The sequence below is a fragment of the Hyperolius riggenbachi genome, chromosome 4 (genome assembly GCF_040937935.1).
Source record: "Hyperolius riggenbachi isolate aHypRig1 chromosome 4, aHypRig1.pri, whole genome shotgun sequence".
Classification (NCBI taxonomy): Eukaryota; Metazoa; Chordata; class Amphibia; order Anura; family Hyperoliidae; genus Hyperolius; species Hyperolius riggenbachi.
Window position 1 is genome coordinate 110,394,744 of NC_090649.1, and position 21,909 is coordinate 110,416,652.

At 42.9% G+C, this 21,909-nt stretch overlaps 1 protein-coding gene across 2 annotated transcripts in view; it reads left to right on the forward strand.

Moving 5' to 3' along the window:
• NCK1 (NCK adaptor protein 1) overlaps window positions 1–21,909 on the forward strand; it is a 167,014-nt gene that overhangs the window by 77,450 nt on the left and 67,655 nt on the right. For both annotated transcript variants that reach the window (XM_068280404.1, XM_068280402.1), the window contains exon 4: window positions 5,227–5,470. In XM_068280404.1, coding sequence (XP_068136505.1) covers window positions 5,245–5,470 — 226 coding nt within the window. In that variant the 5' untranslated portion in view covers window positions 5,227–5,244. The remainder of the gene's footprint in view (window positions 1–5,226; window positions 5,471–21,909) is intronic.

Below are 21,909 nucleotides of genomic sequence, written 5' to 3' on the forward strand. Positions count from 1 at the left end.
TAAGCTGAACAGAGGTAAACCATTCTTTGTTCTGGTGACATATATCTGAAACCTATCTTTAGGTTGGCTTCCCATAATGCCCAGTGTAGCAAAAGCAAATTATTATTATTTATTTATAAAGCGCCAACATATTCTGTGACGCTGTACAATGTAAGAAAACAAACAAGGGATACATAATGACACAGACAATGATATACATCAAATATGAGCAGATACATAATACAGAACTGCTGACTACAATAGCAAATTTAACATGACTAAAATGTATAAATGTCTAACAGAGTGCAAGCAATTAAATTAATAACCTTCCATGATACAAAAGGGTGAGAGCCCTGCCCTTGCGAGCTTACAATCTAAAGGAATAGGGTGGAAACAAGAGGTGGGGGAAGTATACAGTATATGTACGGGCAGTGCGTAATTTAGTGGGTGCATGGCCTAAGCTAGAGAATATGCTTTATCGGAAAAGGTGGGTTTTGAGGGAGCTTTTAAAGAGAAGGTTCAGGGAGGGTATTGAAAAAATAAAAATCAATTTCCACTTACCTGGGACTTCCTCCAGCCCGTGGCAGGAAGGAGGTGCCCTCGCAGCCGCTCCGCAGGCTCCCGGTGGCCGACCCAACCTGGCCAGGCCGGGTGCCAGGTCCGGCTCTTCTGCGCTTCAAGGCCCGGCACTTCTGCATCCCACGTGGGCGCGCTGATGTCATCGGACGTCCTCCGGGCTGTACTGCGCAGGCGCAGTAGTTTTGCACCTGCGCAGTACAGCCCGGAGGACGTCCGATGACGTCAGCGCGCCCGCGTGGGACGCAGAAGTGCCGGGCCTTGGAGCGCAGAAGAGCCCGACCTGGCAGCAGGCCTGGCCAGGTCGGGTCGGCCACCGGAGACCACCGGGAGCCTGCGGAGCGGTGGCGAGGGCACCTCCTGCCTGCCACGGGCTGGAGGAAGCCCCAGGTAAGTGGAAATTGATTTTTATTTTTTCAATACCCTCCCTGAACCTTCCCTTTAAAGATTTCAAAGGTGGGAGAGTGGCAGATGTGCTGTGGAAGGACACTCCAGAGGAGGGATGAGGCACGTGAGAAGTCTTGTACACGTGAATGTGAGGAGGTAATTGTAGAAGAGGATAAAAGAAGCTCGTGTACAGATCTGAGATTGCGGTTGGGTTGGTATCTGGAGACTAGTGAGGAGATGTACAGGGGAGAGAGATTGTGGAGAGCTTTGTAGGTTAGGGTTAAGAGTTTGAACTGAATCCTCTTGATAATTGGTAGCCAGTGAAGAGCTTGACATAGAGGAGCAGCAGAGGAAGAGCGAGAGGAGAGATGAATAAGTCGAGCAGCAGAGTTCAGTACAGAATTGAGCGGTGCCAGTCGGTTAGTTGGAAGTCCACCAAGCAATATATTGCAATAGTCCAATCGAGATATAATAAGAGCATGTACTAACATTTTGGTTGTGTCATGGGAGAGAAAAGGTTGGATGCGTGCTATGTTTTTGAGGTGGAGATAACAGGAGCTGGTTAGGGAGTTAATGTAAGGACTAAATGAGAGAGAAGAATCAAATATTACCCCTAAGCTCCGTGCTTTGGGAACTGAAGCAAATGTTACACACTAGAGAATTTTCTCAATGGAAATGAGTGTTCCTGATCACTCTGCCAAAAGTGTGTTCAGTACCCTCCATCTATCCAGTGGGGGAGAGAGCTGCTATTCATGAGGGAATTTTTTTGTGCAACAAAAACTTAAAGCAGGAGGATTAGCCAGGGAAAAAATGCACATAAATACATGAGCTACTTACATAACAAATGTATTGTACTGTCCACCTTTTGAGTTCGGTGAATTCTATATAGTAAATGAAGTGAATTCTGTTCCTGGTGGGGACCATGTTTTTTGCCCACAGTTTGAGGCTAAATACTGATGTCATTTCTTCCCTCAACTTTTTTTTTCTCTCCAATTGCTGAGTCACCTCAGCCATGCTTGTAAACACAGAGGATTATGTTGCAGCTAGGCAGGGAAATAAAGGGAAGAGGAGGAATATAATTATAGATAAAGAGCCCCAGCATGCAACTGTTTGGCAATGGCTATTAAAGCCAATATGTACCGATTAAAAAAAAAAGAAAAGTCATATACTCACCTAAGGAGAGGGAAGGCTCGGTCCTAATGAGACTTCCCTCTCCTCTCCTCTCCTCTCCTAGTGCCCGGTCCCACTCACGATCCCCCGTTGCAGTATTCGACCAGTTTGGTCAAATACTGCCGCTTCGGAAATCTTCGGGAGCGAGTGCCCACTAGGGCCTATGACGCACTCGCGCGTGCGCAGTATTGAGCGGCCCGTCTTCGGGAGCCCGAGTGCTCCCGAAGAATTCCGATGCGGCAGTATTTGACTTATGAAGTCCCCCGCGGCGGGGGATTTGAACGGAGGATCCACCGGGCACGGGGAGAGGGAAGGCTCATTAGGGCCGAGCCTTCCCTCTCCTTAGGTGAGTATCTGACTTTTTATTTTTATTTTTTTTAATCGGTAACCATTTACTTTAAAGGGCCAGTGCTCCTAAGGTATGTGATAACTCCAAACCATAACAGCAGAAAGTTTTGAATGCAGGATTATCATTTTTATCACTTAATACACTCAGACCAGTTGCTGTTCAAATTTGTTTTTCTATAGTGACAATCCCGCTTTAACTAACCTGCTTGTGGTTGTATGTGTGATGAATTATGGGAGGATACAGCTGTTGTGATCTATTCTAGAAGATGCGTAGCAGGAGGGAAGTCAGCAGACATACTGTAGTCTCTAAAGATCTGTGATAATTTTATTTATGTGATATGTAGGTCATTTATACTGCAGCTATGTGGTCACTGGGAGGAAGTTGTGTTGCTTGTCCTGCAATGTGAGGCCTGGAACCCACTAGTGCAGTGCTTTTCTAAGCCTTTTTCTACGCACTTGTGGTTTGAAAAGCTCTTGCTAATGTAATACTATGTGTGTGATACCACTTGAGGAATGTGATTTTAAATCCCCCATAGCCTTACATCAGCAAGAGCTTTTCAAATCACAAGCGCTTAGAAAAGGCTGCTAGTGGTTCCCAGGCTTGATAGTAGCCATGCTCACAATTTTTCTGCTTGTATTTAGGTTTGCGGGTTAAGTGGTTATTCATACATTCTAGAGAATAATAAACTGTGGAAACAGTCATTCTGTAGAACTTGTGTTCTGAACCGTTTTCCTGTGACACCACATATACTGGACTATGATGACCCATAGGCCGCACCAATGGAAAGGTCACACCCAAAGCAAAAAAGATTAAAGGCTTTTCATTGTAAGTTAATTGGTAATCAGCCAGAATGAATGAGGTGCTCATACCCAAGCAAGGACCAGCTTAACAATCATATCACCCGAGGAAGTGGGCCAGACCTACGAAACACATTTTAGTGCCAAATCATTAGGAAACCATTTTTTATTATGACACCTTTAAGTTGAATTTTTTTACATTTTAAATTTTTAAATGAGGTTAGGTTCACAGTAAGCATTGAGTTCCTTGTAAAGGCAGTAATGCAAAGTGGCATTGCACCTTATCTGCGCATTGCGTCACATACAGTGAAGCATACAGTCAATGAGAAGTATGCTTCTCTGTCACTGTTAGTGCGTTGGAATGCTGCACGCCATTAAACCATACTGTGGACGTCGCATCGCAACCACACCACTAACAGTGCTCTTCTCTAAGGGACGGATCACTCTTGAAGTTTTTGCAGCAATTTTGTAGCAATTTGCATTTTGATTCCCGCTCATTAAAACTAGTACCACAACACAATCGCCCCCAAAACGCTGCATGCAGCAGCGCATTTGAGTGTGAGAATGATCCCACAGGCATACATTAGCAGCAGTGTTTTTCTGATCGCCGGCGATCAAAGCGATTAGAAGCACTCGAGTGTTAACCCGCCTTAACACATCAATCTGTAGGCAGGGAATAGAGTTAAGCTGGCCACTAATGGTCCAATTTCTAGCGAAAAATCGTTAGAGCGATCAGAAATTCTGATCGGATTGGTTGTAAATAATCTCCATTGGTGGACACAATCGATTATGAACGAGTGAAAAAAATGTCGCCCGAATGAATTTTCGTCGAACGAAAATTTGGATTTTCTTGGTGGTCGTCATAGATAGGAAGCAAAGATTGGTTAGTTGATGGTGTAGTGAACGATTTTTCGTCCGATCAGAATTTCTGATCGCTCGAACGATTTTTCACTAGAAATTGGACCGTTAGTGGCCAGCTTAAAGTAAAAAAAAATTCAAGTAGTGAAATATGTATTCTATAGATTTGTACATTAGTTCTAAAGTAACCTATGCTTAAGAAAGGACAGAGGGGTTTGGTCTCCCCCACCCAAATAAAAACCAAAAACGCACAGTTGGTGGCTATGTATAATGATCATTTTCTGTTAGCGCCTAGTAATGGCTGCTCCTTCCAGATATTAAAAATAGGCACTCTTGGTTTTGCTGTAAGCTCCAGATCCGCTTCTGAGCTTCCTGAGGTAACTGTTTTAGCTATTGTCTGATTAGACTGTGAAACAGGAAGCTCACACACTTACATTACACTGCAAACAATGCTGAAATATGTCTGGTTAGTGAACCCTCCCTGCCAGCACTAGGGTCCCTCTATTCCATCTCCACACAGAGCAATGTGGAGAAGCAATGTGCACGGTAGTTAACCCTTTGAATGCTGTTGCCAGTTACAGTATGGAGCTGTGGAAAGCCACCATATAAATCAATCCAGATGTCCAGACTAACCCTGTGCTATGAAAAATTCAAGTAATGAATAGCACTTGTAAAAAGAACATTTTATTACTTTTAGAGTGAACTTGTGTGCAATAAAATATTTCAGATAATGGGGTTGCAGTACACTATGGGACAGAAGCGCCTTGCCATAGCTTTAGATTCACTCCCTGTGCCTGCAGCTATATGTTGAAAGTGAACTCCACGAGGGATCATTGGGTTTAGAAAATATTGGACTGCAGCACTGGTGCAACCATATACATATATACTGCAAGGAATATTCCATCAGCCACCTCTCAATGCGTCTAGTTTTGTCTACTGGCGTCATCAGGGCTATACCACTTACTGAGCACAGGATTCCAAAAGAGGTACATACCAATAAAATGTTGGGAAACACGGCTCTAACGCATGGCTTCAATCATATTATTTATCATGCTTCTGAACAGATGGACTTATGTCAGGAGAACTCATTTTTTTCATGTCTCGTTACAGTGCCTATAAGATTAGAAGATGACAGACGAGGTGGTTGTGGTCGCCAAGTTTGACTATGTGGCCCAGCAAGATCAGGAACTGGACATCAAAAAGAATGAGCGACTGCTGCTGCTGGATGACTCCAAGTCCTGGTGGAGAGTGCGCAATTCCATGAATAAGACTGGCTTTGTGCCTTCAAACTATGTTGAGAGAAAGAACAGTGCCCGGAAGGCCTCCATTGTAAAAAACTTGAAGGACACATTGGGTAAGTACCTTTTCTGATCATTTCATAGAAAATGTACAGTAGCTGTAGAGATGAGTGATGTCAACGTCTTGCAAGCCATTCCACTAATCTTTTTCTATAACAAACATTTCACTCAATTTGTTGTTCTATGTTTGGAATACATATTCAATCAGCTTAAAGAGACTCTGTAACATTAAAAACATCCCCTGGGGGGTACTCACCTCGGGTGGGGGAAGCCTCCGGATCCTAATGAGGCTTCCCACGCCGTCCTCTGTCCCACGGGGGTCTCTCCGCAGCCCTCCGAACAGCCGGCGACTGTGCCGACTGTCATTTCAATATTTACCTTTGCTGGCTCCAGCGGGGGCGCTGTGGCGGCTTTCCATTCCGAACTACACGGAAATACCCGATCTCATTCGGGTCCGCTCTACTGCGCAGGCGCAGGAGACTTGCGCCTGCGCAGTAGAGCGGACCCGACGGCGATCGGGTATTTCCGTGTAGTTCGGAATGGAAAGCCGTCAGAGCGCCTGCGCAGGAGCCAGGAAGGTAAATAATGACGTCACCGCTGCCCGGACTCCACGGAGGGCTGCAGCGAGACCCCTGACGGATGGAGGACGGCGTGGGAAGCCTCATTAGGATCCGGAGGCTTCCCCCACCCGAGGTGAGTACCCCCCAGGGGATATTTTTATGTTACAGTTCCTCTTTAAGTGTAGCTGAAAGCTAAAGTGTTGAAGCTTTATGTGCACAGATTGTGTGCTGTTTTCGTTTTTGTTAGCTTAGAGACATTTGAGGAATATTGGATGTGATTGTATGGGCAATAGCATAAGTGTTCTAGCATAGGTGTAGTAGACTCCTATAATTTGCTAGAGGCTTGGGTTGCATAGAGGAACTGCCTCAACCCAGTAAACGTTTGACAGCAATGGGCTCGGGCAAATAGGTATCTGATACATCCATACATGCTATAATGATCAGTTACTGTGACAGGCAGTCCTCATATTTGAAGTTGCATATGCAGTGATTCCCGAGTGTCTTGTGCAACCATTATCCACTCTTAAGAACAATGCAGCTGGTCATAGATGATAGAGTGCACTTGAGTCCCTAAGCAGAATTCACCTGACATGTTAAAGCACACCCCTGTGACAAGCATGCAGCTAATGTAGGCACTCCTCTGCAATAAGTATGCAGCTAACATAGGCACTAGCATGCAGCTAATGTGGGAACACCCCTGCAGCAAGAATCAAGCCTAGGTAAAAAAAAAATCATACACACACACCTACACACCTACACACGTTTTGATGACTGTTAGTTTTTCCCAGGTGAGTCGTGATACTGTTATCCCGTTAGCTCTATCCGTGCCCTGAGCTTTATACTTTGTAAGTTCCAGAAGACGTAGAGGTTTAAAAATATTTTGTAATAAAGGAATCTGACTACTGTGCTATTGAGGTTTTTAAAGCAAGACTTCAGCAAAAGATATTGAATGTAGTTTTCAGATGGGGCATGGAAGCGTTCACTATTGGGGAGTGGCTGGATAGTGTACTGGTTAAGGGCATTCTCTGCCTCTGACACAGGAGACCAGGGTTTGAATCTCGGCTCTGCCTGTTCAGTAAGCCAGCACCTATTCAGTAGGAGACCTTGGGCAAGTCTCCCTAACGCTGCTACTGCCTATAGAGCGCGCCCTAGTGGCTGCAGCTCTGGTGCTTTGAGTCCGCCAGGAGAAAAGTGCAATATAAATGTTCTGTGTGGTTTTGTTTTTGTTTGTATTCTCCACTTCCTGCAGTGCCATTGGTAACATGAGGTGAGTAGATTTCATCCTGTAGCACGGACCGCAGTAAAAATCCTTCCCACGTGGCTAAAATAGCGAGAGAGAGATTGACTCTAATGCTTCCTGACTTCAATCAAAACAAAACAAAAAATGTTCTTGCAAATGTCTTCTCAGTAAATGTGATTTTATGGATGTTACTGAATTATGAGCAACCATGTGTCATACACTTCAGAGGACTTCATAAAATGTGTATTCTGTTGGCTTTTCTGGGATCATGTACATAAATGATGAAGAGGTCCATTTCCAAGGCAGCAGTTGCCTCGCATGCGTCCCAGGAGGCTTTGAGAGAACTTCATTTTATTATTTATGTGCAGCAGTAGTTTGCTTTTATAGCACTATGTAATAGTGATTGGGGCCTAGTGATTCCCATGAGATGCTGCAGCCGTCATGTATGTTGGTGTCAAGCAGAACATAGAAAGGTAAATGAAATGACTGAGCTATAATGTGCTTGTTGTGGGGAGATTACATTTATATGTAGCTATTCGCTGTTTCCCGCAAATAACTAGGCTGTGTTCCTTTTTTTTTCTTTCTCTGCCTGAAAGAGTTAAATATCAGGCATGTAAGTGGCTGACTAAGTCCTGGCTCAGATAGGAAGTGACTACAGTGTGGCCCTCACAGATAAGAAATTCTCCTTTTTATCTCTTTCTTGCTCTCAGAAGCCATGTTCTGCTAGGAAAGTGTTTTATAGTTGGAATTTCTTATCAGTTAGGGTCACGCTGTAGTCACTTCCTGTTTGAGTCAGGACTGAGTCAGCCACTTACATACCTGATATTTAACTCTTTCAGGCAGAGAAAGAAAAGAAGGAACACAGCATAGTTATTTGTGTGCTAGGCACTGTACATACCCATGTCTATCTCACCATGTCACTTCGGGTATGCTTTAAAGAGAACCAGAGACGAAGCACCCTCATGTATTTTATTACATTTATCAGTGGGAACATGACCGTAAACACCTACCCTGCTTTTAGTTTTATTCTTTTCAGTATAATCTATCTGTTATCAACTGTGATAAGAATCCACCGACTATTCAGTCGAGGTTTGACCTGGAATCATTATAGCTGAGTCACTCTTCTGTGGAGTCTTTTCAAGTCCAAGCCTGCCCCCTTCCTGGCTCAGATTTCCTACTCAGAGCTGTTGACATGGGAGGGGCTGCTGCTGCCGAGAAAGAAGCTGACACACACAAGTGTATCTGTGTGTACTGTGCAGCCAGTCATTATCTACTGTATGCAGTTTCATTTCTATGAGAGACACTTCCTACAGGCAGCCACACAGCATACCAGAATAATAGTTGAAAGCAGACAGATGAAAGCCTGCAGCAGCCCTGCTTGTCTATAGTCTCATAAGCCTAGACAGCACATCCAGAACAACTTATAACCTGGAAGCAGAAGTGATATGAGCTGGTGGCCATGTTGGATATTTCCTGGAGCAATAATGGATAAAAAAAACACTCAAAAAGGCACACCAGAGCGGCGAAATTATCAGGTAGAGCATTTATTCTTTACAAGCTATCAAGTGATATGTTTATTTTGTGTGAATCGTTCATCTCTGGTTCCCTTTAAAGGAACAATCTCACCCGGAGAGCTTAGTGATAAGGCTGCAGGGGATCTAAACACATATATATAAAAATATACATGACAAACCTTCCCATACAGGAGGTTTGTAAATGATGTTGGGTGTTTGTTTGTTGGGGGGGGGCTGCTCCTTAGCTCTGCATGTATATGCTGTTCTGCATCTATATCGTCCCTGACACAGCTTGTTTGAAGTATCCATGGCTGCCACAATGCATTTCAGAAGATGTAGTTGTTTAGTTACAGGTCAAAGAGCTGACACGGGGCTGTGGAGTCGGTCAAGGAGTCAGAGCAGATTTAGGGTATTTGGGGTCGGGGGTTTCATACAGTGGAGTCGGATACTTTTTGTACCAATGCAAGGACTGTGGAGTCAGAGCAATTTTGGTACCTGGAGTCGGAGTTGTACCAGTCCTGTGTGGCAGGGGCGCTGGAGGACAGCACATGAGGGAACGGTTGCAAAAGGGGTGAACAATGTGCTCGGCTAAGATGAGCTGATCCTCTGGTTTCCTTGGTGATGGATTTGGTAGGCTGTACACACAGCAGATTCCATCTAGCGGGTGTTTGAGGCTTTTGAAATGGTGTGCCTTACCATTGCAGTTATGTATTAAATATAAAAATGGTCCTGCTTCTTGTTAGCCGTCTACGCTGTAGGGTAACAGTAAGTGTATTGCTAAGGCAAGGCTGTCTGGCCTCTATTTCCCAGCTCATTATGCTAAGAAATGCAAGCAAGAGAAGGAGAGCTGAGTAATGGCATAAAATCAGACATCCTATAGAAAATAACAAGCGGACCTGAACTCAGACCGCCTCTCTGCTCTAAAAGATACACAACAGCATAATAACCTTTAAACAAAAACATTTCTTTGTTACAGCTGATACAAATCCTAAAATAAATCTGCACTGTTTCTACTTCCTGCTTTCATGGAAGCAGACATATTAACAGCCTGTGCTTTCAAATGAGCTCATCTGCCGTGGCAGTCATGTGACACGGGGAGACAGCAAGTTCCAGCTTGTGTTTGGGCACAAATGAGGGAGAATAGGACAGGCTAAGCTCTTTAAATACATACAGGGTGCATTTCTCTGTTTTTCTTCTGTCCTGTGCAAGAATTCAGGTCCACTTTAATCTGCCTGTCGGGGTGGACAAGAGGAGACTGGTGATTCTGAAACCGTTTTTGTAGAAAATCTTTTCTTTCCATTCTTGTAGATAATTGGTACATGGAGTAAGACTATTGAAGACAGTATGAATGTAGTTTACTAAGCAGTGTAGAAATGTTCTATAGTAATAAACCTGCAGGCCTCAACATGTCCTCATTCAGTGCGTTTACTTCACCAAGGCCTCCTTGTGGCTGACTGGAGGGTGACTGCAGATAGATGTGTGGTAGTATAGTAATTAGTGATGTAGCAATGTGTGTTATATGCTTCCAAATTCTTCCCCAAGTTGTGCGCGAGAGAATTGCCACATTCTTCACATTTCCATGTCCTCAGCTATTTAACTATCATTAGATTTAATTTAATTATTGCTTTTCTCATCCTGACTAGTCTCCTTCGCCATTGTTGAACTGTAATTACCTCAAAGTTATACTTAATTAAAAAGCTTAGGCATTTCCTATGGCTAGACATTAGTAACGCATAACCAAAGCGAGACTGCAGTAAATAATCACTGGCGCAACATTTAAGTTGTCTTGTTTTCAGCGGAGCGAGAATAGGTTTACCTGGGTATGCATGTGCATAACTAGCTATATAACGGAATAAAGTCCAGTAAGTCCAGGTGATTTAGGTACAGGATTCAAATAGTAGTGACAGCATAGCTGCATCAGGGCCTGTGAATGGTCCTCTGATGTGTGGGTGATGCATGAACCTACATTTTGCAATGCAGGGTATGGTGGTCTGTGTCTAAATTGCATTCTGCCAAGGCGGCCATTAAAGGATACCACAACTGACATGTGGCATAATGAGATAGACATGGGAATGTACAGTGCCTAGCACACAAATAACTATACTGTGTTCCTTTTTTCTTTCTCTGCCTGAAAGAGGTAAATATCAGGTATGTAAGTGGCTGACTCAGTCCTGACTCAGACAGGAAGTGACTACAGTGTGACCCTCACTGATAAGAATTTCCCCCTTTTTTTATCTCTTTCTTGCTCTCAGAAGCCATTTTCTTCTAGGACAGTGTTTTATAGTTGGAATTTCTTATCAGTGAGGGTCACACTGTAGGCACTTCCTGTCTGAGTCAGGACTGAGTCAGCCACTTACATACCTGATATTTAACTCTTTCAGGCAGAGAAAGAAAAAAAGGAACACAGCACAGTTATTTGTGTGCTAGGCACTGTACATACCCATGTCTATCATTATGCCACATGTCAGTTGTGGTATCCTTTAAGGATGGACTTGGCGTAGAATTGAAAGTGTGTACTGGAGTCCCCCTGATGTTTTCTAATGGCTTGGTATGCCTTTATTGTTCCTCTTTCTCAGCCTGCCTACTGGAAGCTGTTTCGTCATACCTCTCTCCATAGTAACAGTATAGCACTCGGCCCCTAACTGTCGCTTGAGGGCAACAGTTGTCTTGCTCATATACCTTGCTTTAGTATATTAAGATCACATGACCTGGGTATTTACTTGCTGCTTTAAATGTTCTTTAGTTCTGTCTACACAAGACAAACCAAATTGTACTATTATGTATTTATATAGTGCTGGCTGCACTACACAGAATAGTCGAATATCTGTCACTAACTGTCCTCAGAGGAGCTTACAATCTACTGTAATCTCTAACACAATTGCAGTTCTATGCTGCTATTGCAGACTAAAACTATACATACACATGCTGAATTGAACTCGGCTGACTCAGCCAGAATTGCGAGTCACACCAGCGTGTGTACAGCAGTTGTTTGATGTCTGCTTAAAGGACCTCTGTCACAAACATTTTAACATTTGAAATACGGATTAACATGCACAAATAAGAAGTACGTTTCTTCCGGAGTTAAATGAGCCATAAATTACTTTTCTCCCATGTTGCTGTCACTTACATTACGTAGTAGAAATGTGATGATGCGACAGATTTTGGGCTAGCCCATCTTCTCATAGGGGATTCTTAGGGTTTTCTTTATGTTTAAAAGCACTTAGTGAACGGCAGTTGCTCCGTCCAACTGCCAAAAAAGTGTACGGTGAGCAGGGAGGCTGTCCAGCATCACTGTATAAATCTTTTTTAAGGGAATGTCTTTATAAAGAATAAAGGCCATGCTGAGAATCCTCCATGAAGAGATGGACCAACCCAAAACCTGTCTGTATTTCAGATTTCTACTACCTACTGTAAGTGACAGCAACATACAGGTCCTTCTCAAAAAAATTAGCATATTGTGATGAAGTTCATTATTTTCTGTAATGTACTGATAAACATTAGACTTTCATATATTTTAGATTCATTACACACAACTGTAGCGTACACTAAAAGAACTAAAGTAGATCAAGCCTTTTATTGTTTTAATATTGATGATTTTGGCATACAGCTCACGAAAACCCAAAATTCCTATCTCAAAAAATTAGCATATTTCATCCGACCAATAAAAGAAAAGTGTTATTAATTAAAACAAAAAGACAACCTTCAAATAATTATGTTCAGTTATGCACTCAATACTTGGTCGGGAATCCTTTTGCAGAAATGACTGCTTCAATGCGGCGTGGCATGGAGGCAATCAGCCTGTGGCACTGCTCAGGTGTTATGGAGGCCCAGGAGCGGTCTTAAGCTCATCCAGAGTGTTTGGTCTTGCGTCAAAACTTCCTCTTCACGATATCCCACAGATTCTCTATGGGGTTTAGGCCAGGAGAGTTGGCAGGCTTATTGAGCACAGTAATACCGTGGTCAGTAAACCATTTACCAGTGGTTTTAAGACTGTGAGCAGGTGCCAGGTCGTGCTGAAAAATGAAATCTTCATCTCCATAAAGCTTTTCAGCAGATGGAAGCGTGAAGTGCTCCAAAATCTCCTGATAGCTAGCTGCATTGACCCTGCCCTTGATAAAACACAGTGGACCAACACCAGCAGCTGACATGGCACCCCAGACCATCACTGACTGTGGGTACGTGACACTGGACTTCAGACACTTTGGCATTTCCCTCTCCCCAGTCTTCCTTCAGACTCTGGCACCTTGATTTCCAAATGACATGCAGAAGTTGCTTTCATCCGAAAAAAGTACTTTGGACCACTGAGCAACAGTCCAGTGCTGCTTCTCTGTAGCCCAGGTCAGGCACTCCTGCCGCTTTTTCTGGTTCAAAAGTGGCTTTACCTGGGAAATGCGGCACCTGTAGCCCATTTCCTGCACACGCCCGTAGACGTTGGCTCTGGATGTTTCTACTCCAGACTCAGTCCACTGCTTCCGCAGGTCCCCCAAGGTCTGGAATCGGTCCTTCTCCACAATCTTCCTCAGGGTCCGGTCACCTCTTCTCATTATGCAGCGTTTTCTGCCACACTTTTTCCTAACCACAGACGTGCCTTGATGCAGCACTCTGGGAACAGCCTATTCATTCAAAAATGTCTTTCTGTGTCTTACCCTCTTGCTTGAGGGTGTCAATAATGGCCTTCTGGACAGCAGTCAGGTCGGCAGTCTTGCCCATGATTGCGGTTTTGAGTAATGAACCATGCTGGGAGTTTTTAAAAGCCTCAGGAATCTTTTGCAGGTGTTTAGAGTTAATTAGTTGATTCAGATGATTAGGTTAATAACTTGTTTAGAGAACCTTTTCATGATATGCTAATTTTTTTACATAGGAATTTTGGGTTTTCATGAGCTGTATGCCAAAATCATCAATATTAAAACAATAAAAGGCTTGAACCACTTCAGTTGTGTGTAATGAATCTAAAATATATGAAAGTCTAATGTTTATCAGTACATTACAGAAAATAATGAACTTTAGCACAATATGCTAATTTTTTGAGAAGGACCTGTAGAAGAAAAGTATTTTATGCCTCATTTTACTCTGGAAGAAATGTACTTCCTATTTGTATGTGTTTTAAATTTTAACATTTCCGCGACAGTTCCTCTTTAACCACTTCGCATCCAGACCTTGTTTTGTACTTATTGACCAGAGCAGTTTTGACAGTTTAGCTATGTCCCTATTTAATCAGAAATAACTTTATCCCTACTTATGACACAGAAATGAAATATATATTGTTTTTTTTCAAGACAAACTAGGCTTTAATTGCATGCCTTTTTTTCCCTCAAACTATTTTGTTTTCTATGAATTTTAATGGACAAACAAAGAAAAAAATAGAAAAAACATGTATTTTTCAGTTTTACTAATTCCAGTTTAAAAATAAAAAGTGCTACTGTAGATAAAAAACACAAATTTTGTTTGGCTATTCTTACTGCTTATCACAAAACTTAGATTATGTTCCGGTCACAATTTATGGTGAAGATATTTGATTCTGAAATAATGCTACAGAGTGTGTTTTTCACTATGAAATGAGAAAATACAAGTATTTTTAATAGTAAAAATCAATCTCATTAGTTGAGGAAACTTATATTCCCATTCACCAATTAGTGCTGCATCAGATAGTGCCAGAAATGTGCACAGGAGCAAGCCCAATCCTGCACAGCACTGCTTCTGCTACAAGACGTATATCTACTGACCTGTGGCTTAGATGAAGTCCCAGAGGACGTATATCTACTGACCTGTGGACGAAGTGGTTAAAGAGACACTGAAGCGAAAAAAAAAAATCATATAATGAATTGGTTGTGTACTATGAATAATTACTATAAGATTAGCAGCAAAGAAAATATTCTCATATTTTTATTTTCAGGTATATAGTGTTTTTTCTAACATTGCATCATTCTCTAATATGTGCAGATTACGCAACACTCAGCATTCAAAATGATTCTTTCAGAGCAGTCTGAACTAATGACCTCTCCTCTGGCAGAGAAAAAGAAAGCAGTTGAGATAATAAAAGTAAGATAACAGCCCTCTCCACGACTTTGAAAGTCGTAGAGCTTAATGGCTTTTTTGCATAGAGATAACTGGAGTTTCTTAACTCTTCCTGTACTGGAAACAATTAGACTGATGTATCTGATCTTAATGTTTTATTTCTTAGCAGTACTACACATACAAATCATAATATCATAATTTGTTTTATCGCTTCAGTGTCTCTTTAAGGATCTGGTATACTGAATCTTTAGCGATTGCATTGTTTTCCCCTGCCTGTAGGAATTATCTCTGTCATGTGCTTTTAGTTTAACCCCCCATAGGAACAGCCACGTCGCTAGCTTTGAGACTAGCGTGACACCACCATACTGTAGCCCAAGTGATTGTTTGCTTAACTCTGCTGGGCGACATGTGTATGGGGCTTAAGGCCAATTTAGGGGAAAGCCAATAAACTTCTCTGTATGTTTTTAGTATTTGGGAGGAAATCTTGAGTGCTTGGAGGAATCTCACACAAACTCCATGCAGAGTGTCCTGGCCTATATTTGAACCAATGACTCTAGGCTGCAAGGCAAGAGTATTCTTCACTATGCTACCCATTACATACAAATACAGCAAAATGGGGAACAGCCCTTAGGCTCCGTACGCATATCCAGTTTTAATTTGCAGACAACTGGCCAATTTTACCACTACCATGTATTATGAGGGTCAAAAGAGTGAGTGCTATGAACTGACTGTGTAGCCAAGCTCTCATACTACATGGAAGTGGTAAAATTGGGCAGTCCTCTGCAGATAAAAATGTGATGTGTGTATGGACCTTTAGTTGTCAGGTAGCCACTCTTCCCACAGATGTCCTCAGTCAGTGAGAGAGGGCAGTATAGACATAGCATCACTCCCAGCCATCTTGACACAGCAGGTGTATACTGCAAATAAAATATTGTATAATTCTGCCACTGAAAACCGCATAAGAGGTGATTGACATAACTAGCTGCTGGCAGCTCATTTCCACATTCTCAGACGCTTTTCTGCTTTCGAGTTGACATTCAAACCTCTCCATTCATCTCAGTGTGGGACATGGTAGATCCTGGCGGTAAACGGCGAGGATGGAATCCAGCACCCGCCCGTCTGAACCGGCCTTTACTTATATGCACCGTCCTGTCACTTTCCTCCATGAGCTGCTGTAGATTCTTCTATTTCTTATCAGATGTACAAAAGATATGTGTAAATCAAACTTCTGCAGCTCTGTCACGGTGCATTGCGGTATTACTCGTCAGCTGTGCACTCGGTTGACTTCATGCAAATAAGTCATGAATGATCCTCCTAGTCCCTCTGGCAAAGCAAAGTCTGACTTTGACTGATGGGTTGCTTCCCTCCCAGCCATGTGTGTCCAGCCTTTTATCTACATGTTTATACAAGTCAACCTTCAGTTTCAAGTGGCAGAACCTCCTGGAGGTCAGCTTCCTCTGAACTTCTGGTGTCTCTCTTAACCACCCTTCTGTTGAATGTGTGTAGACAGCTGTCATAAATAATAGTAGAACCATTCAACACATTTCTGGGAAACACATGGTGCAAATTGTGAGTCTTTTACATCTTTCCCAATTTCTTTTCCCTTCACTCAACATTTTGTATGCATATGTATAGCAGGGCTGTAGAAGTCACCAGTAGCCACTGGCTAGTGAAAAAACAGAATCGCAAAGGAGGGGAAAAGTCACATGGCCCTGTACTTGTGTGATGTGATGCATATGGTAAAGCATACAGTACATAAATATGCTTCACTGCAACTGTAAACGTGCACGTCGTATGGTAGCACACAGCACACATTGGCTATCATTCATAAAAGTGAGTTCGGTAACAAAAATCCATGCGGAAAAATACAGCCTTCGGTATTTTATACTTTTGGGTGCTCATTCATAAAAATGTTGCCAGTTGCGATAGCAGTGCGGTGCTTTCCCGCACTAGGCTGGCTCTAGGCTGTCGGTAGGCTGGCGTAACAGGAGAATCTGTGCGCTGCTCTCACTGCTGCTGCTTGGGAGGTCTGTCTCCATTTACTTAAATGTATTCCGCATGCTTATCGCTACTTCCAAGGGAGCGGTAATCCCCGTCCTCATACCGCTTGCTCTAATCTTTTTATGAATTGACATTTTGTTACATTTGTTAAGATAATCACTGCACAAGGCGGTGATTTATCGCTCTGCTCAGTAATGTCAGCTTTTCATGCGGAAACTGCCTGTATTAATAGACATTTTGCTATGTGCTCGGTAAAGTCAGCTGTTTTCAGCATTTCCGCATGCAGGAATGCTTTATGAATGATAGCCATTGTGTTATTATGAGGGATTCTAAAGCGCCACGTTGCTAATGCGCCATTGTGAGCATACCACTATAATACACGGCAATCACATTGCTATTAGAATGTCCAATACAACGTGTCACTGTAAAAATAGCCATAAAATTACAGCTTGTTCCTAGCAGTTTAGTTGTCACGGAGTGAGTTTCCTACTGGCTGGTAAATTCAATATTTATCCAATCCTGATGTACAAAGATCATCCTAAATGTAACCGTGATTTTCAATTAATCACTAGTTATTTTTGCATTTATTATCTTTTTACTAGGTTTTCAATCCCTTTGTTGTCGTAGCATCACACTTATCACCTATGAATAGGATCATTTGAAGGGTGGTTGGGTCTTCATGTTAATGCTGCTGAACAAACTGTTCAGCATTCTTCAGTCATGTGACAGACAGATGTAAGTTCAGTTACACAGAACACCTTGTGAGGCAGATAAAAGCAAACTGCTGTTTCTGGATAACCCTTGTAGAAGAATAATGGTTTGTCATGGAGCTGAAAAAATCAGAAACATTTTAGAAAGATAATGAACGCGGTTTTAAGCTGGATTATTAATTTCAAACTTATTCTTGCCTTTCACTAGCACTGTTGAATTTTTACTATTATGGCCTGCTGTACGTCATGTGCATTTGTGGTTGTATTGGTTTAGTGGAAATTGAAAAAAAAAATGGAAATGAGAGGCAAATATGTTGTTGGCACACCATAAACACATGGTAAAAACCGTTCTTTATTTTTCCTCCTGAAAGCAAGCTTTTGTGACTGCATCTGACTTGCACACGTGATACTATTTCGTGGTAGAATTAGTGGTTAGAGAACTGCTACTGATCTGTATGTAGCTTTAATCATATGAAGTACAAAGTAGTTATCCAAAATGCACCCCTGAGCCACTTGGTTTCTCCCTATGCCCCATGGTACCATCTCCCACTTAATCTGCGCCTGTTTGCACAGGCTGGGTGTTCTGAAAAGCCAGGTGCTTGTTCGTTTACAGCTGTGAAACCACTTCTCCCTGTCTGCCTGGTCTGTTTTGCAGTAGAAAGTATTATGACTCTCCATTTAAATGAATAGGGAGGCTGACTGCCTTTTATTAAATAGGGCCACCTATCTGCTAGAGGGTGCACTGGCACCGGATGTAAACAAAGAAAGTTGTGAGTTTTCAGATCACTCCTCCCCTGGCGCCTGTGGGTGCAGAAGATGTGGGAGCAGGCATGGTGGGGGTCATTTAGGTGGCAGACGGAAAACATTTTGGTTCACCCTACTTTGTGAGTACAGTTGTCAGTTTAAAGCACACCTGAACTGTGTCCTGCTCAACCTCGGTCTCTAATATTCTAGACTATAGACCCTAACCAAGCATGCCGATCAGGTATTTGACTGAAGTCTGACTGGGCTAGCCACATTCGTGTTTCAGGTGTGTGATTCAGACACTACTGCAGCCAAAGAGATCAGCAGGACTGTTAGGCAACTGATATTGTTTAAAGGGAAGGTTCAGGGACTGTATAAAAAAAAAAAAAATCCAAATCCACTTACCTGGGGCTTCCTCCAGCCCGTGGCAGGCAGGAGGTGCCCTCGGCGCCGCTCTGCAGGCTCCCGGTGGTCTCCGGTGGCGAGCCCAACCTGGCCAGGACGGCTGCCAGGTCGGGCTTCCTCTGTGCTCCAAAGTGCGTGTCACTCGTGCGCCCTGACGTCATTGGACGTCCTCCGGGCTGTACTTCACAGGCTCAGAACTATTTTATTTTTTTTATACAGTCCCTGAACCATCCCTTTAAAAGGAAATAACTATGGCAGGCCTCCTATCCCCCTCAGTTCAGGTGCAAATCCCTGGACTTCTGATTTCTAGGGACCACCTTTGAGTCATCTTATAGGGACCACCCCTTCCTCCCCTACTTTTTTTTTTAAGTAGGTATGAGCAGAAAATTCTCCTAACATGCAAAGCTCCAATCACTCATGATAAAGCAACCAATACAATCCACTAGTTGTCAATAAGTTAGCTGCCAGCTTATGAGCACAGCTGCTGGCTAATTCACAGGCTGTCTTTCATTTGCTAATGTAGCTCCAACTTTTGGGGTCAGGAAATGTAATTGTAGGAGAGTTTTCTCCTCAGTGATATCAGTGTAGTTGTATATTGCAGTTTAGAATTAATGAAAAAGCTCAGAAGATAAACATGGAGAAGTATAATTAGTAAAGGGGCGTGGCTTATCTGACAACTTTGCACACACCCTTTTTTACTTCAGAGTTCACATCTGGATGAAGGAGTGAGCATCTAAAGGCATATGGCTTGCAAGATGTGATGCCGATACTGCTGTGATGCAAGACTCATTTTAATCCCTCTAGCCGTGCCATTCATGGCTATGAGGATTCGATTGCATGATGCGCAAGACTACAACATGCCTTCACCCCCTCCTCCACATATGAATTGGACGGCAGCCAGGTGATTTCTCCCATTAACCCTACAGGAGCTTGTTTACAGCGGCAGACAGATTTTTGCCATTGAGCAAATTGAGCCTTGACAAAGGGGCCCTACATGGCGCCGAAACATTGGCTATATGTTTTATATGGAACCAATAAAGGCTCACCTTGGATGTGCCTGCTCTTTTTGATTGAACGTTATACAGAGGGTGTCGTGCCTCTTTCCCGCTGATGCACTCCCCCTAGAGACAATGGGTTTGATCCTTTAGTGTGTGTGAGACAACACAATAACCGTTATTTAGGTTGTGTTTCCCTGTCTGAATCGCATGCGGAGTCATAGGCCCTTACTGCTTACTTGCCATCTAGTATGGCCATTTATAACTGCATTCTGGATCATTTTAAGAGGAACACAAGCCAGAAAATGTTTGATTCTAGTGTATAGAGTGGGAATGCTTAGAGCATCTGTTTGTATTGCCTGTGTATCCTATGAGATTCCCATGTGATAGATTTTCCCTTTCTTTCATTAGTGCCACCAGGAAGTGAAGGCAACAGGGATAGAGACAGCAGTGTGTAGTAGAGACAGAAGTAAATGCCTGGTACCGACTGTAACTTTTCCCTGGTCTACCAAAACATGTTCTGTAAGGGCCTGTTCATACTAGGTCTGCGGCCGGTCCTTATCCAGTAGCGGACAACAGTAGACCAACTTACATGCTGAGTGAAGCTCATACTTTTGCATGTGCTCCTTAATCTAGTGGAGGTATCGCATACCTCTGACTTGTTCCTTTGGATCTCTGCTATAAGACTGTGCTGCTATTCCAGCATAGTTTGAATGGGTTCTAACTGTACTGCATTTAGCTTTGCAGCATATGTTGCAAAGCAGATTGCTAGACAGGCAATTTCTCTGGTTTTGACTCAAATGGAAAGACCTTTGATAAGGTAGCAGTCATAACACTTGTCCAGCATGCTCCCCAAATTTTTCTACCAGCAGGGTGGCATGAAAAAGTGGCCGGGTGGGGCGCGACAGGGCAATGCAGGGCCGGCGATACTCTGCTTACAGCATAGGAGTATGAGGAGGTGAGCCAACGAGTCGGGTACTCACCAAAATTAGCTGGTTGGGACACCCAACCTGGGGAGGACACTGCTTGTCCCTTTTATATATATATATATATATATATATATATATATATATATATATATATATATATATATATATATATATATATATATATATATATATATATATATATATATATATATATATATATATATATATATATATAAACAAGAGAGTTGGCGCTCTGGTGATATGAAACACACTTTGCATCAAAAGTCCATGTATAAAAGACCTAAAAATATAAAATGTCCATAAACATCTAGAATTTGCAGTATATCATCTTCTGTTGTCAATACATGGATACTGAAGGTCCTAATTCAGGTACGTGTGAGTGGACCACCACCAACACCCTTTGTGTGCCACTCACCGCTGTATTAGACCAACCAATGGTCTATATGCACCTTGGGACCGTTCCCGGGTCGTCCCCCACCTCTCGACCAACAGTTCTTTGTGTTCCAGATGTAGTTTATCAAGACCTCAATAAAAAAGGCTGGACATAGCGTAATACTGCTAAAAAATTTTTTTAATGATAAAAAACTATTGCACTTACAATCTGCAGACGGTTAAAACGCATGAGTAATTTTGGCACGGGCTCTCCCCCGCAAAGGTGGCCTGGCTGGCTGGCTTGGGCTGACCCTGTCGTTTTTCTCCGCTGCGCATACGGAAGACGCCGGGGTGCCTGCTCGCCTCCTCACCACGCTGCTCCGTGCTCAATCAACTTCCGCATTGGACTCCGCCCTATCGAGCAGGCACCCCGGCGTCTTCCGTATGCGCAGCGGAGAAAAACGACAGGGTCAGCCCAAGCCAGCCAGCCAGGCCACCTTTGCGGGGGAGAGCCCGTGCCAAAATTACTCATGCGTTTTAACCGTCTGCAGATTGTAAGTGCAATAGTTTTTTATCATTAAAAAAATTTTTTAGCAGTATTACGCTATGTCCAGCCTTTTTTTATTGAGGTCTTGATAAACTACATCTGGAACACAAAGAACTGTTGGTCGAGAGGTGGGGGACGACCCGGGAACGGTCCCAAGGTGCATATAGACCATTGGTTGGTCTAATACAGCGGTGAGTGGCACACAAAGGGTGTTGGTGGTGGTCCACTCACACGTACCTGAATTAGGACCTTCAGTATCCATGTATTGACAACAGAAGATGATATACTGCAAATTCTAGATGTTTATGGACATTTTATATTTTTAGGTCTTTTATACATGGACTTTTGATGCAAAGTGTGTTTCATATCACCAGAGCGCCAACTCTCTTGTTTATATATCTGTTTATTGTAAAGAGAGGGCGAACTGGCTGAGTTTTTTGTT